Source organism: Primulina eburnea, unplaced genomic scaffold, assembly GCF_022965805.1.
Source record: "Primulina eburnea isolate SZY01 unplaced genomic scaffold, ASM2296580v1 ctg507_ERROPOS390280, whole genome shotgun sequence".
NCBI lineage: Eukaryota > Viridiplantae > Streptophyta > Magnoliopsida > Lamiales > Gesneriaceae > Primulina > Primulina eburnea.
In genome coordinates this window covers 132644-151062 of record NW_027331309.1, presented here as the reverse complement: position 1 = coordinate 151062, position 18419 = coordinate 132644, and the positions used below count along the sequence as shown (strand labels likewise).

General features: G+C 35.8%; 3 protein-coding genes and 1 long non-coding RNA gene across 7 annotated transcripts; 1 reads left to right on the top strand and 3 right to left on the bottom strand.

The window, feature by feature from the left end:
* Nucleotides 1-191: 191 nt before the first annotated feature.
* Nucleotides 192-2691, bottom strand: LOC140821320 (uncharacterized). Of its 4 annotated transcripts, none has more exons than XM_073181793.1 (5): nt 2532-2691; nt 1331-1888; nt 920-1241; nt 720-801; nt 192-555 (listed from the first exon to the last, which is right to left on the bottom strand). In XM_073181793.1, the coding sequence occupies exons 2-5, from the start codon at nt 1884-1886 to the stop codon at nt 379-381; spliced, it is 1137 nt and encodes a 378-aa protein (XP_073037894.1). In that variant the 5' UTR covers nt 1887-1888; nt 2532-2691; the 3' UTR covers nt 192-378. The 4 variants fall into 4 exon arrangements, with proteins under 4 accessions (XP_073037894.1, XP_073037891.1, XP_073037893.1 ...); XM_073181790.1 differs by having other exon boundaries at nt 1331-1937; nt 2532-2690; XM_073181792.1 differs by having other exon boundaries at nt 1331-1923; nt 2532-2690.
* A 5384-nt stretch (nt 2692-8075) lies between these two features.
* LOC140821281 (zeaxanthin epoxidase, chloroplastic-like) lies at nt 8076-13907 on the top strand. Its single transcript, XM_073181723.1, has 16 exons — nt 8076-8803; nt 9709-9871; nt 10062-10136; nt 10465-10565; nt 10654-10766; nt 11091-11302; nt 11534-11625; nt 11728-11842; nt 11939-12042; nt 12363-12408; nt 12505-12569; nt 12789-12875; nt 12979-13033; nt 13111-13199; nt 13282-13369; nt 13588-13907. The coding sequence occupies exons 1-16, from the start codon at nt 8289-8291 to the stop codon at nt 13669-13671; spliced, it is 2004 nt and encodes a 667-aa protein (XP_073037824.1). The 5' UTR covers nt 8076-8288; the 3' UTR covers nt 13672-13907.
* Nucleotides 12978-13242, bottom strand: LOC140821282 (uncharacterized). Its single transcript, XR_012115691.1, has 2 exons — nt 13106-13242; nt 12978-13028 (listed from the first exon to the last, which is right to left on the bottom strand). It is a non-coding gene; the product is annotated as an uncharacterized lncRNA (long non-coding RNA).
* Nucleotides 13908-16382: 2475 nt separating the features above from the next.
* Nucleotides 16383-18035, bottom strand: LOC140821288 (uncharacterized). Its single transcript, XM_073181739.1, has one exon. It carries the CDS (start codon nt 17846-17848, stop codon nt 16628-16630), a length of 1221 nt encoding a protein of 406 aa, XP_073037840.1. The 5' UTR covers nt 17849-18035; the 3' UTR covers nt 16383-16627.
* Nucleotides 18036-18419: the final 384 nt, after the last annotated feature.

Sequence of the window (18419 nt, the reverse complement as noted above, 5' to 3'; positions counted from 1 at the left end):
AAATCATAATTGCAAATTAATTTAAATACATTATAAAATATTTAATAAAATTTATTCCTTTATATTTTTAATAATATCTTATAAAAAAATTGTTGAATAATTAGTTTGACTGTTTTGCTTATTAAATCATTTTTTTCTCATTTCAAGGGATATAATTTAGTTCAAATCGATTCAAATAATGATTGATGCTGTTAAAATGGAACCTGAATAATTAGAAACCGCAATACGACGGTACTTCCCGTTTGCCAGTGCAGTAAAAACTTAACTGGCGCCAGAAATAAATCAATCATATTGACAAACAATATTTGAGGTCAAGAAAGCACGAGGAAGTTTTAAATTTGATAGCGAACCAGGAAAGAAACATTATTCCATAAACTACTAATTCCTATGGCAAAGAAAGCGATGGCTGAAAGAGCGCATTTTCACAAATATAGAAGTTTGAGAAGTTTGATTTTCCACCAGTGAGTTTCTCATGGTTTGAGCTCTTGCCTGCGAGATTTCGAGCTCCTTCAAGATTTTGTCCATCGAGGCTGATCGCATCTTTTCTAGCTTCATCTAAGGAAACAGAATTGTTAGCAAGGGTCGATACAATTCAACTAACATCCTACACAAGACTGAATTTTTATTTTTTTTTTCCAAAAAGAAGAAGAAGAAGAAATAAAATAAAATACACCAGGTCATTTAACACAGCTAAATTGGTGTGATGCTACAACACGAACCTCGAGTTTTTGAACTGCTGCTTCAGATTTAGCCTGCTGCAAATTCTCCCAAGCACTGATCTTGGCCTCTTCTCTTTGCAACCTGCGAAATCCAAGAAGAAACCTTGTTATCTTGAATCCTTTTGGAATTTTACAAATTCTCTAATTTGTGATCCTTAATTAGCAAATATTCAGGTAATCGGGCTCCCATATTGACACACCTGACGTTTTTTCTTGCTTCAGCACTACTCCAAGGTGAGGGTAAGTCTTCAGTATTTCTTGAATCTTTCATCTTCCTTAGTCCTTGTTTCTTGGTGTCCCTGCCAGTACTCGTGCCTTTGTCTACCTGGACATCTCTAACTTCATCTTTTGCAGAAACATTGTCGTTTGGGACTGATCCAGATGAAGGAAAAATGGAGAATGATAGTCTCCCTTTGGTAGATGAATGAGTGCTTCCTTCTGGACTCATTTGAGTTGCCATATCCCTTCGCGAAACATCCGGGGAAACTAGGCCTTCCTCCTCTGTTCGGTCAAGTATGTCTCCTAGATGTTCAATTCGTCAATTGAAAACATGACTTTTCGTGCAACTAGTTTTATCGTAGAATTATCATACGAGAGAACGTCATATGTACCTTGAGAAGTAGGAAACATAGTTTCACTGAGAATATCTGACGCCCCAGGCACACTAGTACTCCGATTTATATTATTTCCAGGGTACGGAGAATCTGATTTTGAAATGATCCTAGCATCATACTGAATGGATAAACCTTCAGGTACCAGTACCCCAGTAGTAAGCGGTAAATTTCCCATGAAATTCTTGACACTGCCACCATCCATGGTGGGTGAATAGTTGGATAGGTATACAAGTCCGGGAGATCCCAATGGGCCACTCTTCGACTTTGGGTGCCTCTGAGATTGAGCTGCAAAAGTGTTGAAAGGACTATGACCTGAAACAGGGCTCGTAATCCATCTCTCAGCATCGTCCCATTTCGAAGGCAGAGCCCTCCCACTGTTAAAGGGTATCAAAGCAGCAGCACTAATATGCCTTCGACCACCACTACTTGTTGCCAGTGGCACTCGCTCGGAATTCCATCCTTTCGGAACTTCGTCTATGGTACCACCATATTCAGGTGTTCCTGGGCTCGTATAGGCACCGGAGTGCCTAAACGACCCTGAGTACTTCCTCATTGCTCCAAAAATCCAATTTTCGTGAAATCTTGAAGTCCTTGTAGAATCAGTCTAGAAGTAATAACAGGGTAAGACTTACATTCAAATGCTCAAAAAACTAGTAACTCGAAGCTATATCACAAACCTTAACGCCTAACAAAGGTCTGAACAGACCAAATAGAACTTACACAGTTTCGAATTGTTTCAAAGTCCTGCAACTTCTTGATCCTATGGCTAGAGACAGTAATGATTGTCTACAAAATCATAATTTTCCCGAGTCTAAAACTCTCCCAAGACCTCAAAAATACATTACTCGCTCTATAAATGAAGTCTTGGATACACGCCTTAATTTTATTGGGCATGGACCACAGAAAGGCTCGTGATTGGAGTGTAAGAGTAAACATAAAAGCTTCCAAGATATTGACATTTTTCATCAGAGAACACAACTTTAAGCTTTAAAATCCACTACCCATCCTCCTAATACCACACATTAAATCCACCCTTTCATTTTCAAAATAGCTCGCCATCACATTTCCCAAAAAGTTCCTGTTTTTAATGCTACACAAAACACAAAGAGAGAAGCGCACACAGAGCAAGTAAACATATGGGACCATAGAATGATGAAGCAGATAGAGGCGAAATTAGCTATACTTTCAATAGAATTACCTTTTTCCGCGTCGGAATTCAGAATATGAGCCGCATAAATCTACGAACAGTACTTTCACTTCCGCTCATGTCTCTTTCGCCATTCTCGTTGAATTCTTAGAGTCGATGTTGAGAAGAAGCGAAAAGGGTGGCTGAAAAATGGGGGATAGATAATGTTTTTGTCGGAGGAATTTTGATCGACTCTGTAATAATAGAGTTCATGATGAGAGGAAGAAGAATGGCTTCTGATAATGCCAGAGCAATTCTCATAATGCCAGAGCAACTCTGTGCTCAATTTATTCATTTACCCTTCATATATAATATAGCTTATTAGCATGACATATTACACAATCTCTTAGGCATAGTTTGGTATATCATGATAGGATAAATATGTGATATATAATATAATGATTGATTAAAGATAAATAAGATGTATGATATTATATTTAATGTCTAGTATGATTTTAAGAAAAGTGATTAAATTTATATATTAGATCGTAATGACAAAATTAACCTTATCATAATAAATTTTATAATTTCAAAAACCAAAGTATGGAATGTAGTATGACTAGTCTATGAAAAAGCACAAGTGAAGGATCGATGGAAGCACACGTGAAATGAGAGAAGATAGGGTTTACGGTTTTTATAAATTGAAGACAATTAAGTTATTTGTAATGTATTTTATCATTAAATTAAAATTATCAAACATAATAGAAGTGATATTTTATCCTTATATAAAGTTATTTATCAAGGGTTCATGATATTATAAGGCTTTCTAAAAATGTACCAAACTTGGGATAAAGAATTTTATTTATCAATCTCTTCCTTATCTCGTATACCAAACTATGCCTTAAAGTATAGAAATTAGATTGGTTTATATTTTCGTATAAGATTATCAAAATCCAATTTCATAATATCTTTAAACAAAAAATAAAAATTATTGTTAGAAAATCCGAGATCACCTAATTCCATTGACAAGTCTCGTCCCATCCAGTATCTTTTCTACCCAAAAAATCTTGGATTAACCGATATATATATAGACAAAAACAACTAGGGTGGAGTATTTGAACCTAGTATATTTCCTCCATGTGGAAGTGATCATGTCATAAAAAACAAGAGGTTTTTGACAACCGAGGATCGATTCTAAGCATAAATGAGACGTGAATTTTCAAGAGGTTTTATCTGTCTATGAGCATTTAATTGCTCTGGAAGCATGAGGATTGTTCTGGCATTATGAGTTGGCACATAGAGCAGTTGATTTGGCTCAAGACATGGGAGAGGGACAAGGTTGTCTGCGTCCAAAATGCAATCCCATGTGACAATACATGCAAATACAGGGACTCTTTGGCTACAGACTTTGGATTATGTTGGCAACTATGCTAGTTCCTAATTATATTTGATATTGACTTTGGGCATTGTTTGGTACATGAGATAAGGGTGAGATTGATAAAAATCCGCATTCCCACGTTTGGTACGTTTTTAAAAAGCCCATGATAATATCATGGGCCCTTGAGAAATACATTTTTAGAAGGATAAAACATCTTTAGTAAGAGGTGTGATAGTTTTAATTTAATGATAAAATATACTACAAATTACTTAATTACCCCCATTTGTTTAAATACATTTAAGTTAATGTTAAATGTTTATTAAATACATACATATATACAAATATATAGATACATATATATACACACACAAATAGTTACTAGGCTCATTCGATATGAAAAAGATTATAAAAAAAATAAAAAAAAAAGTACAATTACAAGATCTTGATAACAATGAAATATAAGTTTTTATGATAGGGTTAATTTTGTCATTACATGTCAATATATAAATTTAATCACTCTAGTTAAAATCATACCAAACATTCAACATATTATCTTATCATTATATTTATCATTGATTTATCTTTATACTGTATATCCCTTACTTATCATATCCTATGTACCAAACTGTACCTAGGAATAGAATAGTTAACTTCAAATATTTTGGGATTTTTTTTTAATCTTTCGTGTTTGTTTTTTCCCTATATTGATCTAACACTAGTGTTATTGAATTTCACTTTCCTATATTGCGTGACGCTGATGTATCTTTTTGGATGGCCTAATAACTTGATGGAAACAAATGTTTCTGATGTTGTTATGGAAGTATATACAACAATAAAACAGGCAAGCTTCTTCGTTTGTGGTTCAACATTGTACGCGGTTGGCTAATCAAGTTGTTCATACATTAGTATATTTTGTTTTCTAATCCGGGGTGTTATTGGATTGTATAGAATTTTTCTAAAATTGTTTTGGACCTTTTTTTTTTATTTTTTATTTTTGTAAATTATGACAATATTATGCTATTGAATATTTAAAAAAAAAAAAAAAAACTAAATGTGTCTTCATCAAACTATTTAATTATGTGTGCCCAATTCTTGCATATCTAATGCATACGTAGACAGTGTACAATTTCCAACCAATAAAATTTCGAGAATCTTTGCAAATCATGTATGGGTGGACTTGAGATGGGAATAAAATGAAATGTATTCATTGAAAAGGAAACTGTTTGGAGAAGTTAAGGTTGTTGCCATCATTTGAAGTGATGGATTTTGTTACATGTAATTTTAAGGACAAATGCTGCGTAGCTTTTGTTGATTGCAAACTCATTTTTATTGGGAAATCCTGAAAATATAATATTTTAAAGATCAATCGTCTCGAATTGGTCAGTAACGCATATTATATCAATTCAACTGATATTTCAAAATATGATAATTGAATATTTTTTCCTCGTCAAATGATAATAAAATCAGGTTGGTAGAAATTTAAATATAATTTTTTTGATTGGCAAAATATAACTTATTTTTAAATTTTTTTTTTTGTTGCGGATAAAGAAAACTTGATACATCGAACGATATCATCTAAAATATGTTCCATAAAACAAATGCTTGATTTTTCCCCTATGTGAGCTACGCTCAAAATACTTGAAATAAATGTGATTTAGTTGATTCGATGATATCTTAGCGCATAAATCACACAGACGAGAGTAGAGATGATAATGAGACAGATATGGAGTTGTTCGCCAAAACCGACACCTACCCCCACCATGAAATCTAGTGGTTCCAATCAGACTTATATCTGCTAAAAATTATATACTTTTTTGAAATTTAATCATTATACAACAAATTTTTTAGAAATTAATAAATCATTAAATTTACTTTCCAAATTTATGTTAATAATATTTAGGAAAAACTATTGTCATAAGTTAAAATATATTGATTTATATTCAATTTATAACAAAATAAAATTTATAATTATATATTTAAAATTTAAAACATATCATTATAAAATAAAATTATTTCAATCCTAAAATATTATGAGTTAAATTTAGATATTAAAATATACATGATTCAATAAATAAAAATGTAAAAATATTCTTAACCATAAATATGTACGTGTATATGTATACTTATATATTTATATTATGATAAAAAATTTGTGTTAGACGGTCTCACATGTCGTATTTTGTGAGAAAAATCTCTTATTTAGATCATCCATGAAAAAAATATTACTTTTTATGCAAAGAGTATTACTTTTTATTGTGAATATTGGTAGGGTTGACCCGTCTTACAGACAAAAATTCGTGAGACGGTCTTACGAGAGACCTACTCTTGTATTATATGTAATATAGAGTGGTGGGTATGGTCCATCAAATTTCAGGGCTGTTCTCGGACTTACTTAACCAGGTTTAAACTCATCCCAGCGAAGAGGGTTTAATATAAGATCAAATTCTAACATGACTCGTTGTCATCCCTAATATGGGGAAAAGAGAGAGTTTTGTACATCATCCAAATTAATTTGAAACTAAAATACATATGACTGACAAAACAATCCCAAATTTCATTTATCATACCGACTTCCTAGTTTTACCTTACTTTTTTCCTCGGTCTTCCCTACTTTCTTTTTGTGAAGAAAAACTTCTTCATTCCATTGGGCCTAATAAATTTGGGCATTTTGTAAACTACATGTATATCCTAACTTTTTACATGGGCCTTTTGCACTGGAATCAATGGGGTTTCAATGTTTCCAGATATATAACATGGGCCAATAGTTGAGGTCTACTGTATTTAAATTTTGAACTTTCGAGTTAAATCAGTGAAAATATCGAATTATTCGAACTTATACTAAAAAATTCTTGAACATATTTGTAGCATAATTTTAGAGCTTAAATTCGTATTTATATCGTCAAACTTTCTCTTAAATTATATATACATTCCCATTTTTTTTAGGCTTATAATAATTTATCCAGTTACTTCTATAATTATGGATATCAATTGTCATGAAATTGTCAACTATATGAAACGAGTGAAGCAAGAAAATTAGAGAAAACTATGAAATTATGTTGGTCCCGGTCAATTGTCGCCACCAGAAAAAGCCCTATTCAATTATTATAATTTTCTAATATCTAAAAATAAAATTATAATTTATGATAATCATATTTAGAACTCATTAGAAACTTGTAGAGTAGCCTTTTTTTATAAAAAAAAAAACAAAATTATTTTACTTTTTAAAAAAAATCTTAATTTTTCTGGACATGATTTGATCACAGATAGGAAATGTTGCTGTCGTTGTAGGCTTCGACCACATATAACACTTTTTTTAAAAGGGATATTTGAAGTTTATCGATTGGTCACTAGAGGCGTACGTGGCACTATTTGAATGGTGTGACGGTTAAATTTGAGATAGATCCAACTTGTCTACATACAAGAAGTTTTTTTAAGATAATTATTTTCTAAACCCGACCATTATTTTTATGAGTATTGAACTCGAACACACATCGATACAAACCTCTACACAATTAAGACCAGTTGGGTTAAAGTCCGGTTTCAAAATCGACTCATTTTTATGAGTATTAGGAATTGAAGAGAATAGGAGTATATAGTTAGGGCATTAAATGACTAATTTTGATTTCAATAAGTTTATTGACATGACTTATAAGTTGTATGGTAAGGATTTTTTGAATCGAGATGATTTTTTAAAATATGAGTGGAATAATACTCAAGAAAGTTTTATTCCTTAAATTATTCTAAAGTAAACAAATTAGGTAACATTTTATTATTGAGTAAAAAATAATTTGATATATGAATTATTTTTAAATGACAAATTAATACACAAACTTTTTTAATTAGAAATGAGTTGGAATTGGGTACCTATTAGATCATTCACAAAAATTGATATACCAATTTGTGATTTAATCAACAATTAATGTAAAACAAATTAATTTTGCTGTTCTTTTAGCCATCCTACTCATCCTTCCAACCGGTTTATTTCATTCTACTCATATAGATATTGTCTCTATGATAAGATGAACGATCAAGATTTGTCTATTTATATATAAGACCCATTTTTTTTTTGAAATTAAATATATAAAATGAAGTAAAGATCTCATCTCCAGACCACCAAGTTTGGACACTTGAATATGCTGACAGAGAGCTGGGCAACATGGCATTGCCATGAAATCTCCACCGTTGCTTCTTCTGCTATGATGGGATTGGCTCAGATTTCTTACAGCCCCACCACCCAAAACCGTAACCGTCGCTCTCACTATATATCCTCCGAATTTCTATTCGAGCTAATCGAATTTCGAGGATAGAAGATTGCGAAGACCACACCAGTTTTTATTGGTTCTGCTTCTTCATTCAATTCTCGAAATTTCGGTGTTTTACCACAAAAAAGACTGGTGCTTTAATACTGATACACTGAATTTTGTTCGGTATGTTTGCCTAGTTCTAGAAAGATGACTTCATCTGTACTCTATCACTCAATCAATCCATCTACATCGCTGTTTTCAAGAACCCATTCCCCATCTCTGGTATTCAAAGATATCCCAGCAGAAGTCTGCGCTTTTCCGGGCCAGAAATCCTACTTGAGTTACCAAGAAAATGGGCACCACAGGAAACAAACGAAAGTGAAGGCTGCTGTAGTGGAAGTCCCAGAGTGTGAGGCTTCTGTTAGCGGTGGAGTCTCGAAAGACACGGTGAAGAAGCTGAGGATTCTGGTGGCTGGCGGCGGGATTGGTGGGCTGGTTCTGGCTTTGGCTGCTAAAAAGCGGGGGTTTGACGTGGTGGTGTTCGAGAGGGATTTGAGTGCTATCAGAGGGGAGGGGCAGTATAGAGGGCCAATTCAGATACAGAGCAATGCATTGGCTGCTTTGGAGGCTATAGATATGGATGTTGCCGAGGAAATAATGAGCGCCGGCTGCATCACCGGTGATCGAATTAACGGTTTGGTGGATGGGATCTCTGGTAATTGGTAGGTTTCTAGATTTAGTTGTGCTGAGTTGTCGTTTAGAAGGATATTATCTGCCAAATATTTGATTCACCCGCGGTTTAAAACGGTGTTTGGTGGGGCTAGGCAGTGAATTAATTAACAAAGGGTATAGAAGCAGCTCCGAAAATAAATGCAATTTTTTTGTAAAAATTAAAACTTCACTTGGTTATTATCTGAAACCATGCTAATTCCTTCCAAACATTTCGTGCTGGTCTTTTTCGTGTTTTCATGGATGAGTAGAATGCTTCAAGTGTCCAATAGAACTATAAAGTACTTTCGTACTGCTAAGGACTGATAATTGGGGTTAGGAGGCGAGGATGATGAACTCTTACGTCATGGAAAAAAAATCTACTTTTTTTTTGGTTTTGAGTGCTTCCCTCCTCGCCCTGTTTCTGCTCAAAGTGTTGCCTTTGTATCCGTGGTATATCATGCTTGTGCAATATCTGTCTGGATGTTCCTCATTAAGCGGTGTATTATTGTATGTTTGGATGGTAGCAGAAAGACCGAAAATGAATCTTGCAGTTATAAATTCTAAAGTGCTCTCCCTTAATGGTTGTGGGCTTTGTACTATTGTTATCAATATCCTGTCCTTTCAAATATATGACACGAATCCATGTTTTTTGCCTTACACTGTCACCATTTTTGTTTCCCTGATTATGCTATCTAGTGTTTCTCTTTTCTCTTGGTTAATCTGTAAATGATGAAGAATTCTTACTCGAGGAATCGGTTTGGTTTCCTTAATCATATACATACTATATGGAAAGCGGAGGGAGGGGTCGTCGATGCAGCAGTTATTTTTGTTATCTTTGTTTGCGAAAGGAAGATGTGACTTTTCTTTTCCCATTTTATGTGATTTAAGTGCATAAAATGATACTGTTTATAATCAGGTACGTCAAGTTTGACACGTTCACTCCCGCAGCGGAGCGGGGACTTCCCGTCACCAGAGTCATTAGCCGCATGACTTTGCAACAAATTCTTGCCTATGCAGTTGGCTCAGATATTATTATTAATGAAAGCAATGTAGTGGACTTCAAAGATGACGGTGAAAAGGTAGTCTCAAGTTACACCTTTCTTCACTGGTTTAGTAGCTTGCTAGATCCCAATGCAAATCCAAATGAAAATTCATCAATATCGCATATTTTCTAGGTCTATTAAGCGCTCCACGCCCTAACGTATCCCAAAAAAATTAATGTTGATCCCGTGTCTGCTTTGGTACGACTAATACTTTGCACAAATTCAGGTTACTGTGAAGCTTGAGAATGGGCAGTGTTATGAGGGTGATCTTCTTGTTGGTGCTGATGGGATACGGTCGAAGGTACTTTTTACTTTATATGTGTGATACGATTCCGATTATCCATTGGAAACTTGGATAAAGGTCTTAAGGAGCATATATTAGATCTTGGTTTAAGGGATGACATGTGAGAAAATCGCTTAGCTTGGAGAACTAATATCCATGCAGTCGATCCCGCAACTAGCGGGAATGTGCTATGATTATAATGATGATTAGATACAATTCCGCTCGACCAAAAACTGAATGTAGAGCAGAAAAACAAAGAATAAAAAAAAATGAATCATGAAATATTGAAATTTGACTCCGAATTCTTATGCTCGTGATTCTGGTATCACTGTTAATGCTAGCACAGGTGAGGAAAACTCTGTTTGGCCCAAGTGAAGCTATATACTCAGGGTACACTTGTTACACCGGAATAGCAGATTTTGTTCCTGCTGATATAGAGACGGTTGGGTATGTTGTCTATTCTCGTTCCAATGTCTGTAACATTTCCTTGTCTATGATATTGAGTAAGGCCACTAAGTTTGCAATTCTCTTACAGGTACCGAGTATTCCTGGGCCACAAACAATACTTTGTTTCTTCAGATGTTGGGGGAGGAAAGATGCAATGGTATGCGTTTCATAATGAACCGCCAGGTGGTGTAGATGTCGGAGGTAAACAATCTCCAGCTTTACCCCTTACTGATTCGATATTTGTTTCTCTTCAGTTGACTCCGGCCAGGCAATTTCACTGGGAAAAACCTTCTAGTATATAGTTCACCGAGCTTATCCAGTCTGGGACGTATGTGACACCCCTGAGTGGAAAGATGAATGATAGTCAACTGTTAATTTTACTTATAACTGAATTCTGATTTTATGGCATAAATACTGCCTTGAAAGAAGGATACTTATCGATGCCATGATAAATTTAAATTATTTGAGTTGTACAGCTAGGATGAAGTTTCATCCTTAAAAGGAGTGATTCTCTTGATCTTTTAGGTAAAAAGGAGAGGCTACTTAAATTGTTTGGAGGTTGGTGTGATAATGTCATAGATCTATTACTCACCACGGATGATGATGCAATTCTCCGTCGTGATATATATGACCGGACCCCAGCCTTAACATGGGGAAAGGGCCGTGTCACGTTACTTGGTGATTCTGTCCATGCCATGCAACCAAACTTGGGTCAAGGGGGATGCATGGCAATTGAGGTATGATGTATTTTGAACAGTTCTTTTTCTGAACTTCTCTACCATTTTCTTAAGGTACACACTGCCTTTATTTGATTATAGAACTTTTTAAAAAGACTGTGGACCACTAAAAATATGTATATATAAGAATTCCATCATGTGCATGGATATTGAATTTATTTCCGGATCACGAATCTTTTCTGATTTTGAACTAAAAGGCGATAATATTGAAATAATATGTTATGAATTCAGGATGGATATCAACTATCACTGGAGCTTGATAAAGTATGGAAAGAAAGTATCGAGTCTAGTAGGCCAATGGATATAGCCTCTGCTTTGAAAAGGTGTAATGTATTTGTTTCCCTTACTGCTGTCTCCATAAGCCTCGTTAAAGTTTCATGAAGATCACCCACCAAAACTTCAAAGCATTTGTTGGCTTTCTTCAGATATGAGAATGCTCGAAAAATAAGAGTTGCAGTCATTCATGGACTAGCAAGGATGGCTGCAATTATGGCAACAACTTACAAAGCATACCTTGGTGTTGGTCTCGGTCCGCTGTCGGTAAGAATGTGAATTTAATGCATGAGAAGATTGAGAATATCCGGGTATGGTCCAGAAATTTTAGAAGTTGATGAAAGTCGGTATTTGGTTTTGTAGTTCCTGACAAAATTTAGAATACCACATCCCGGAAGAGTTGGTGGGAGATTTTTTGTCGACATTGCTATGCCTTTAATGTTGAGTTGGGTTCTTGGTGGTAATGGGTGAGATCTTATTTTCCTTTATTTGTCAATATATTTGGTATGATTTTTGGTTTCCACCGATGGATTGAATAAGTGTGTTACAAGATTTTAATTTTTTTATGAGATGTATTGGAACCGGGATGTTTAATATGAATTTGGTTGGAAGCACTTAGTGTTGAAAAACATGACGTCTAAGCTGTGTAACCTTTATTTGCACCAAGTGTGATAGAAAAACATGTGTGTGCGCGTGTACACGCACGACAAATCGACAATTTTATATTTGGACTTTTCGTGATGTGGAGAGAATGTTGAATATAATGAATGAATTGTATGGCTTTCAGTTCAAAACTTGAAGGAAGAACGCTGCAGTGCAGACTTTCTGATAAAGTAAGCCAATAAACTTGGAATAAAATTGCAGTTTGTGTTCTATGATTATGGTATGATGACCAGGTGACTAATGTGTCGTATCTATTACTCGTGAAGGCCAATGACCAGTTACGAAGATGGTTTACAGATGATGATGCTCTAGAGCGAGCTCTGGATGCAGAGTGAGTATATCATAACCTTAAATTTATGAAGAGAATACTTTCTTCATTTTGTCACGCATCGCACTCATGGGTTCTGCTAGCAATTATCTTGCATTCATCCAAATGCTAGAAGAATTCTTTTTTTTACATCTTTATAGACCCATTCCCCAAACATTTCAACGTGGACGAGGTACTATTCCTTTATCGATTTGCTCAACTGTTGCCCTGTCGTGTGTATAGTTGGTTTCTATTTTCCATTGAAGATTCAACCGCTGCAACTGATACCATCATTCTAAGCCGAGATGAGAAGAATCCATATGTTATTGGGTATGCCTTTTCGTCTACAGCTTATGAAAGAAACCGTGTGATTCATTTGCTTACATGTCTATATTAGACTGTGATACTTATAGCATACCCTTTTCAATCGTAGGAATGTACACCACCCAAATTTTGCTGGAGTATCAGTATGTATACCTTCACCTCAGGCAAGTTCACTGAATTCTCATTTCCCTTTTATAATTTTCCGGAAGTTTCATTTTTTCCTTCAATTGCGACACTTCAGGTTTCCAAAACACATGCTCGAATAAGCTATAAAGATGGAGCCTTCTTCGTAACTGACTTAAGGAGTGAATATGGCACCTGGATATCTGAGTATGTCTTGGAATGCATTTTTCCCACTTCTATACGCATGATGTGACATGAATCTACATACTAAGTGTAGAAAATTTTACAGCAACGAGGACAGGCGATATCGTGTGTCACCCAATGTCCCTACTCGTTTTCATCCTACGGATGTGATTGAATTTGGGTCTGATAAGAAGGTCAGAGTTTTTACATCATTACCTAGTTTCTCAATTCTCATCCCCATATTTTGTTGCAAAAAACGTAGAAAGAGCACGATACACTGTCCCTCTTTTTGGGCCGTCGTCTTGTTTAATCTTACATCATCCTTTAGGCTTTAACTGGATCTTGATACTTTATGTTCTTGAACGGCCCTTGGTTTTCGTCACATTGACGTGTTGTATGGAAGCCATTGCAGGCGGTATTTCGCGTAAAGGTTTTAAAGCTTCCACCAAAAATCGCAAAGAAAACAGATGAAACTGAAGTTCTGCAAGCTGTATAGGATTCAAAGTGAGACCGCGGAAGGAGATTGAATTATAGGGAAACTTGTATAGAATTTTAATTGGTGGCAATTGAACGGTGTCATGCTGCTGCATTTTGGGATAGGAGTCGTGACATGTAATTAAAATATTTATACGCTCTAATTATACATGGAAATGGCTCCAATTGTTATTGGAAAAAAAATTGGACAAATTATGGAGTTAAAAAAATTCAAATCTCAGCTTTCCTGAATTCTACTAGATTGAATTTGAAATTGAAACCTTTTTTTCTCCATTAAACCCACAAAATGAACTATTTTGCAATCAAGTTTAGCTTGTTTTATAATTACAATTCGCATTCCATTGTTTCGATTTGAATTTAATTATCAAACTCTATGAGTTACATATTCAAATTCATTCTCCAGCACATTTTATGCATAATGCAACGAAATAATTCGGACGCAAATTCAGTTTGAGACTATGTTTTGAAGCACGCACAGAAAACCTCGAATTAGATAGTTGTAATAAACACTCGAAGAACATTATTCGAGCTAATTCAAATTTGTTGCTTAAAAACTTCGAACTATTTAATCGATAAAATTTCAGGAACTGCCCACACATGGATTTTTTCTTGTAACATAACTTGGAGTAAATTATATATCTTATTTTTTGTTACTTTCAAAATTTAAACTATTAATATCTTGTACAAATTCAATACGATAGATTTCCTAATTGACAATGGATCAAAAGGCCAACCAACATGATTCAAATCTTCCACCAAAATAATTGGCCAGAAACGCAGGGAAAAAGGACAATGGACTTGGAAGGATGGGACCCTACATCTATAAACAGGATTATTTTAAAAAAATATATTATTTAATTTCCTCAAAATAAATATTATTTAATAACACACCAACAGTTTGCAATAAGTCTGCACTTAAATTAGATGTGCCGGTGTAGTCACCATCCAAATTTCCAAATAAAATAAGATATCAAGAGTGGCCCCTCCTTCCTATAAATACATTGCATGAACCACATATCAAATTATAGTATTATAATTAAGCTTATCATAAATCTGTAGATGTTTCACTGTCTCGCCATACACACACAATCTCGTCTCACATACATAAATGTGCCACGCCCGCGGTGGACAAGTGATGAAATCGCCACCATTACGGGCGGCAGAGGGGCATGCATCTCCCATGTCTTCCTGTCATGCAACTGGTATTGTGTTTTAGTAAGAATAAATGTCATGTGAATTAGTTCTAACCTGTCAAGAACATGAACACTTCAAATTAAAATGTAAAATTCGATGGAGTTTATTTGTGGCAATGATACTCAGCATTTTAAAAAACAAACCACATAAAACGTCTGTAAAAAAAGATATTTACGATACAAGTCGATTTCAATGTGTGCAACAAAAAGAAAATTCAAAAATCTCCATGTTGGATTGCTACGAGCCATGAGCTACATCTATTTCGAAATTTTAATCATTTCTTATAATTCACTTTTGATCTAAAAAGTTGTGTGTTATTTTTGTATGTTTTATCGAGAGAAGGTATTGACCTAATCATCCTCCTCTATATGTTTTGTTGTCTTAAATAATAACAGGACTCGTGAGATCATATGATGACAGTCTTGACCATGGTGATGGGACAACTGTGGTTATGTTATATGCTGATTGATCCCATTATGGACTAATTTGCTTATGTTTTATAGGAATGGTCGATGTGGAATTTCTATATATCTCAAGACAAAATGTTATTTTGTGTATATTTTATAAAAACATAGAATTGTTCGCCGATAGAAAAGACAAGAAATATAATAAATGCGACAAAAGTTGAAGTTAGGGAGGAGCAAACACCACCCACCTCGTTGTTGTGTCTCTTGAAGGTTAAGACGTCAAGAATTAGGTGTCAGGTTTCCCACTCGAATGTGGATAACACAGTGGCTTCTCTTTATTTCCTGTCTGTCAACTCCTATCTCCTCTCAAAAGAATATATTATACACATTTGCCTTTTCATCCCTCATATTTCTTTTTCAATACCCATTTTCCACTTGTAATTTTTCTTTTATCATATAACAAATTAATTACTTTAATTTTTGCAATGATCCTCACTCTGTTTTTAATATGTTCCACTCATGACATAGGATGAGGTGATAAATCGAAAAATAAAGATAACATAACTATGTATAATCCTTACTCCATTTTCTTTGACAAATTATTGTATAAAATGGAGTAATACAAAAATGTTAAGTTTGTTGAATCCTTAACTAAATAGGTGGATGGCTTAGGACCCGAATGTGGAACATGCCGACTATTTCGACGCACCATTTATTTGTGACACTTGGAGAGGGAAGGTCACTCACGAATCCCAGTCGATCTCCCAACTCTTTCAAAAATATAATTTTTAAAAACATTATTTTACAATCCCCAAGATATGGGACCCATTCTACGTCTTTTTGAGCACACGTGCGCCCCTTGGTTTGATATCTGTGTCACTCCGTAATTTTTTTTATATTATTATGTTTTATTTATACATTTCCCCAAGAAAATTTTCCTTCTAAATTTGTTTGCAGAAGAAAGTGAAGTATTTGAGCTAGTCCAGCAGTCGCGTGACTCTTATCTTCGTGTGAAAATGATTCAGCGAAAAAGTTTATAGAAATCTCACTAACATAATATATATTATTACACAACTAAAATTTCAGAATGTAGAGTAAAACAGACGTTTGAATCAATAAAATTGAAGACAGATTCGGAGTAACGGTATAATACCTTTTTAATTTCGTATTACACGTATAGTGTGTAATCATTTTCTTTTCTGTTTTTTCCCCCAAAAATATTCATAATTTCTAATTTCTATACCATTTGTCTTACTTTATTCAACCTTTTACAACTTCCTAAGAAATATTTTTGTATCCAATTGAGGCACGACGCTAGCTGGGAACACGAGGCAATCTCGATGTTCCCCGGGTTTACTAAGACAGCGAACCGGTTGAGGACGACGAAGACCGGTTCACCGCCACAGCCAGTTTCCCAATCCTCTCGACCAGCTCAGGAGACAGCATCTTCACCGGTTTCTTCTCCTTCTCCCGTCGGAAATTGAAACCAAGAGCATCCGAAACCTCTTCGGAGCTCCACCCGGATTTCAGGAGTGTATCTGATAACCGATCCGCTTTCAGCAGCAAAGCATCCAACACGGCCTCGTTATCCACCATAACCATCTCGCCTTCGAAGAACCCGGATGCCGACACGTGTATGATCTCCGAGACGTCGGATTCCTTCCAACCTCCTTGTTTCAAAACCGACCCGATTTCGGTCACGTATTCTTCGACCCATTTGGGCATTTCGGATCTTGGTATGTCGCGGTACCTGTCGGGTGATGATGAGGATGAGGAGGATGAGTTAGAGTTCCTCTGCCGGCGATCCACGGCGGCGTCGCTCCAGAACTCCACCCACCGTGGCGTCCGCCCGCCGGAGATCGCGTCAAGGCTTCTCCTGGAGAAGCTGCTCGATGATCCAGCTGAGTTCAGCTCGCTTCCTGAGCGGTAGGTTGATAGAATACTTGAATCCCGACTCGGTTTGAAGAGAGAGGATTCGCGATCAAAAAAGTCTGACAAATCAAACCCGCAACAGAAGATTCTGTTCTCATCTACGTAGAAAATAGGGTTTCCTGCCAAACAAGGGTTGCAAGGGATGTAACAACGGTTGAAGACGGGGATCAAAAGCGGGGCTTGTTTGAGAGCGTTCCGGGCTATCTTCAGGGCCTTCTCCGGGTTGGACGGGCGCGGGCCCCACGACTTAGACCATAGAACATTTCGAGCTATGTGGAAAGAGATTGAAGCAACAGGAAGTTCAATGGAGGTTCGGAGGTGAAGCCTGGCCGAGCCCGATGACCGCCAGTCGGGAAACCCGGTCCCCACGGGCAAACCCAACGACAGAACCGCTTTCAGGTCCGGTGGGAATGCAAACCCGAACTCGGCTTCGGCTAACGCGAACTCCGACACCGATAAACCAGCTTGGACTCTAACACCCGAGCTCTTCAAATGGCGGATCACTTTCTCCGCCAACGACGAGAAAGATAGGAGGCTTTTGCGCGGCGTGGACGGAGCGGAAGAGGCGGCCCGTGCGGATAGACGGCGGAGTCCGGCCACGTGGGAAGCGTTCAGCCCGGCCATCCTCCTGTCCACATCAACCATGAGGGGAGATGGGGTCTTTAACAACAAGGAAAAGAAGAAAAGAATCCAGCTTTCGGTTGTTGATCTCAAACTTTGCCTGAGGATCGAAGATTGGGTTTCTTTAAAGTGAGAAAGGTGGAAACTTGAGTGAAGTTTACAGTGAAGTGCAAACAGGGCAAACCAAGAAAAAGAGATGGATTTATAGCAAAGCGGGTGGATAGGGATCCGCTTTACAATCTGTTTTTTTTTATTATTATTAATTAATTTATTATAGAATTAATGGTGGCTAATTTGTTTTATCTTTTCGACATTAAATTTAAACACAAACGAATGGTTAGTCGGTAAATCTATTTGTCACATTTTATAATACTTTCTGAGGTTACAAATTTAATGTAATATATGAAAATGCATGTCATGATTTTTCTATATAGAAATAACTTTATGTATTGCACGAAAAATATGATTTACTATTAGCTATAATTTCATGATTATATGTCATATTTATCCGATACGATTCATTAAATAATCACGGTAATTATAAAAATGTGATTTCCATGTGTATCATGATAATTAATTCAAAGATTTATTATTC

Excerpts from the sequence above, each read along its gene's own strand:
- LOC140821320 (XM_073181793.1), bottom strand. The coding sequence starts at position 1,886 with ATGAGGAAGTACTCAGGGTCGTTTAGGCACTCCGGTGCCTATACGAGC. Across the intron at positions 1,242-1,330 it reads TATGTTTCCTACTTCTCAAG|GAGACATACTTGACCGAACA; the intron begins GTACATATGACG and ends TTGAACATCTAG. Across the intron at positions 556-719 it reads CAGCAGTTCAAAAACTCGAG|ATGAAGCTAGAAAAGATGCG; the intron begins GTTCGTGTTGTA and ends CTGTTTCCTTAG.
- LOC140821288 (XM_073181739.1), bottom strand. The coding sequence starts at position 17,848 with ATGGTTGATGTGGACAGGAGGATGGCCGGGCTGAACGCTTCCCACGTG.
- LOC140821281 (XM_073181723.1), top strand. The coding sequence starts at position 8,289 with ATGACTTCATCTGTACTCTATCACTCAATCAATCCATCTACATCGCTG. Across the intron at positions 12,876-12,978 it reads AAGAATCCATATGTTATTGG|GAATGTACACCACCCAAATT; the intron begins GTATGCCTTTTC and ends TTTCAATCGTAG. Across the intron at positions 13,200-13,281 it reads TATGGCACCTGGATATCTGA|CAACGAGGACAGGCGATATC; the intron begins GTATGTCTTGGA and ends AAAATTTTACAG.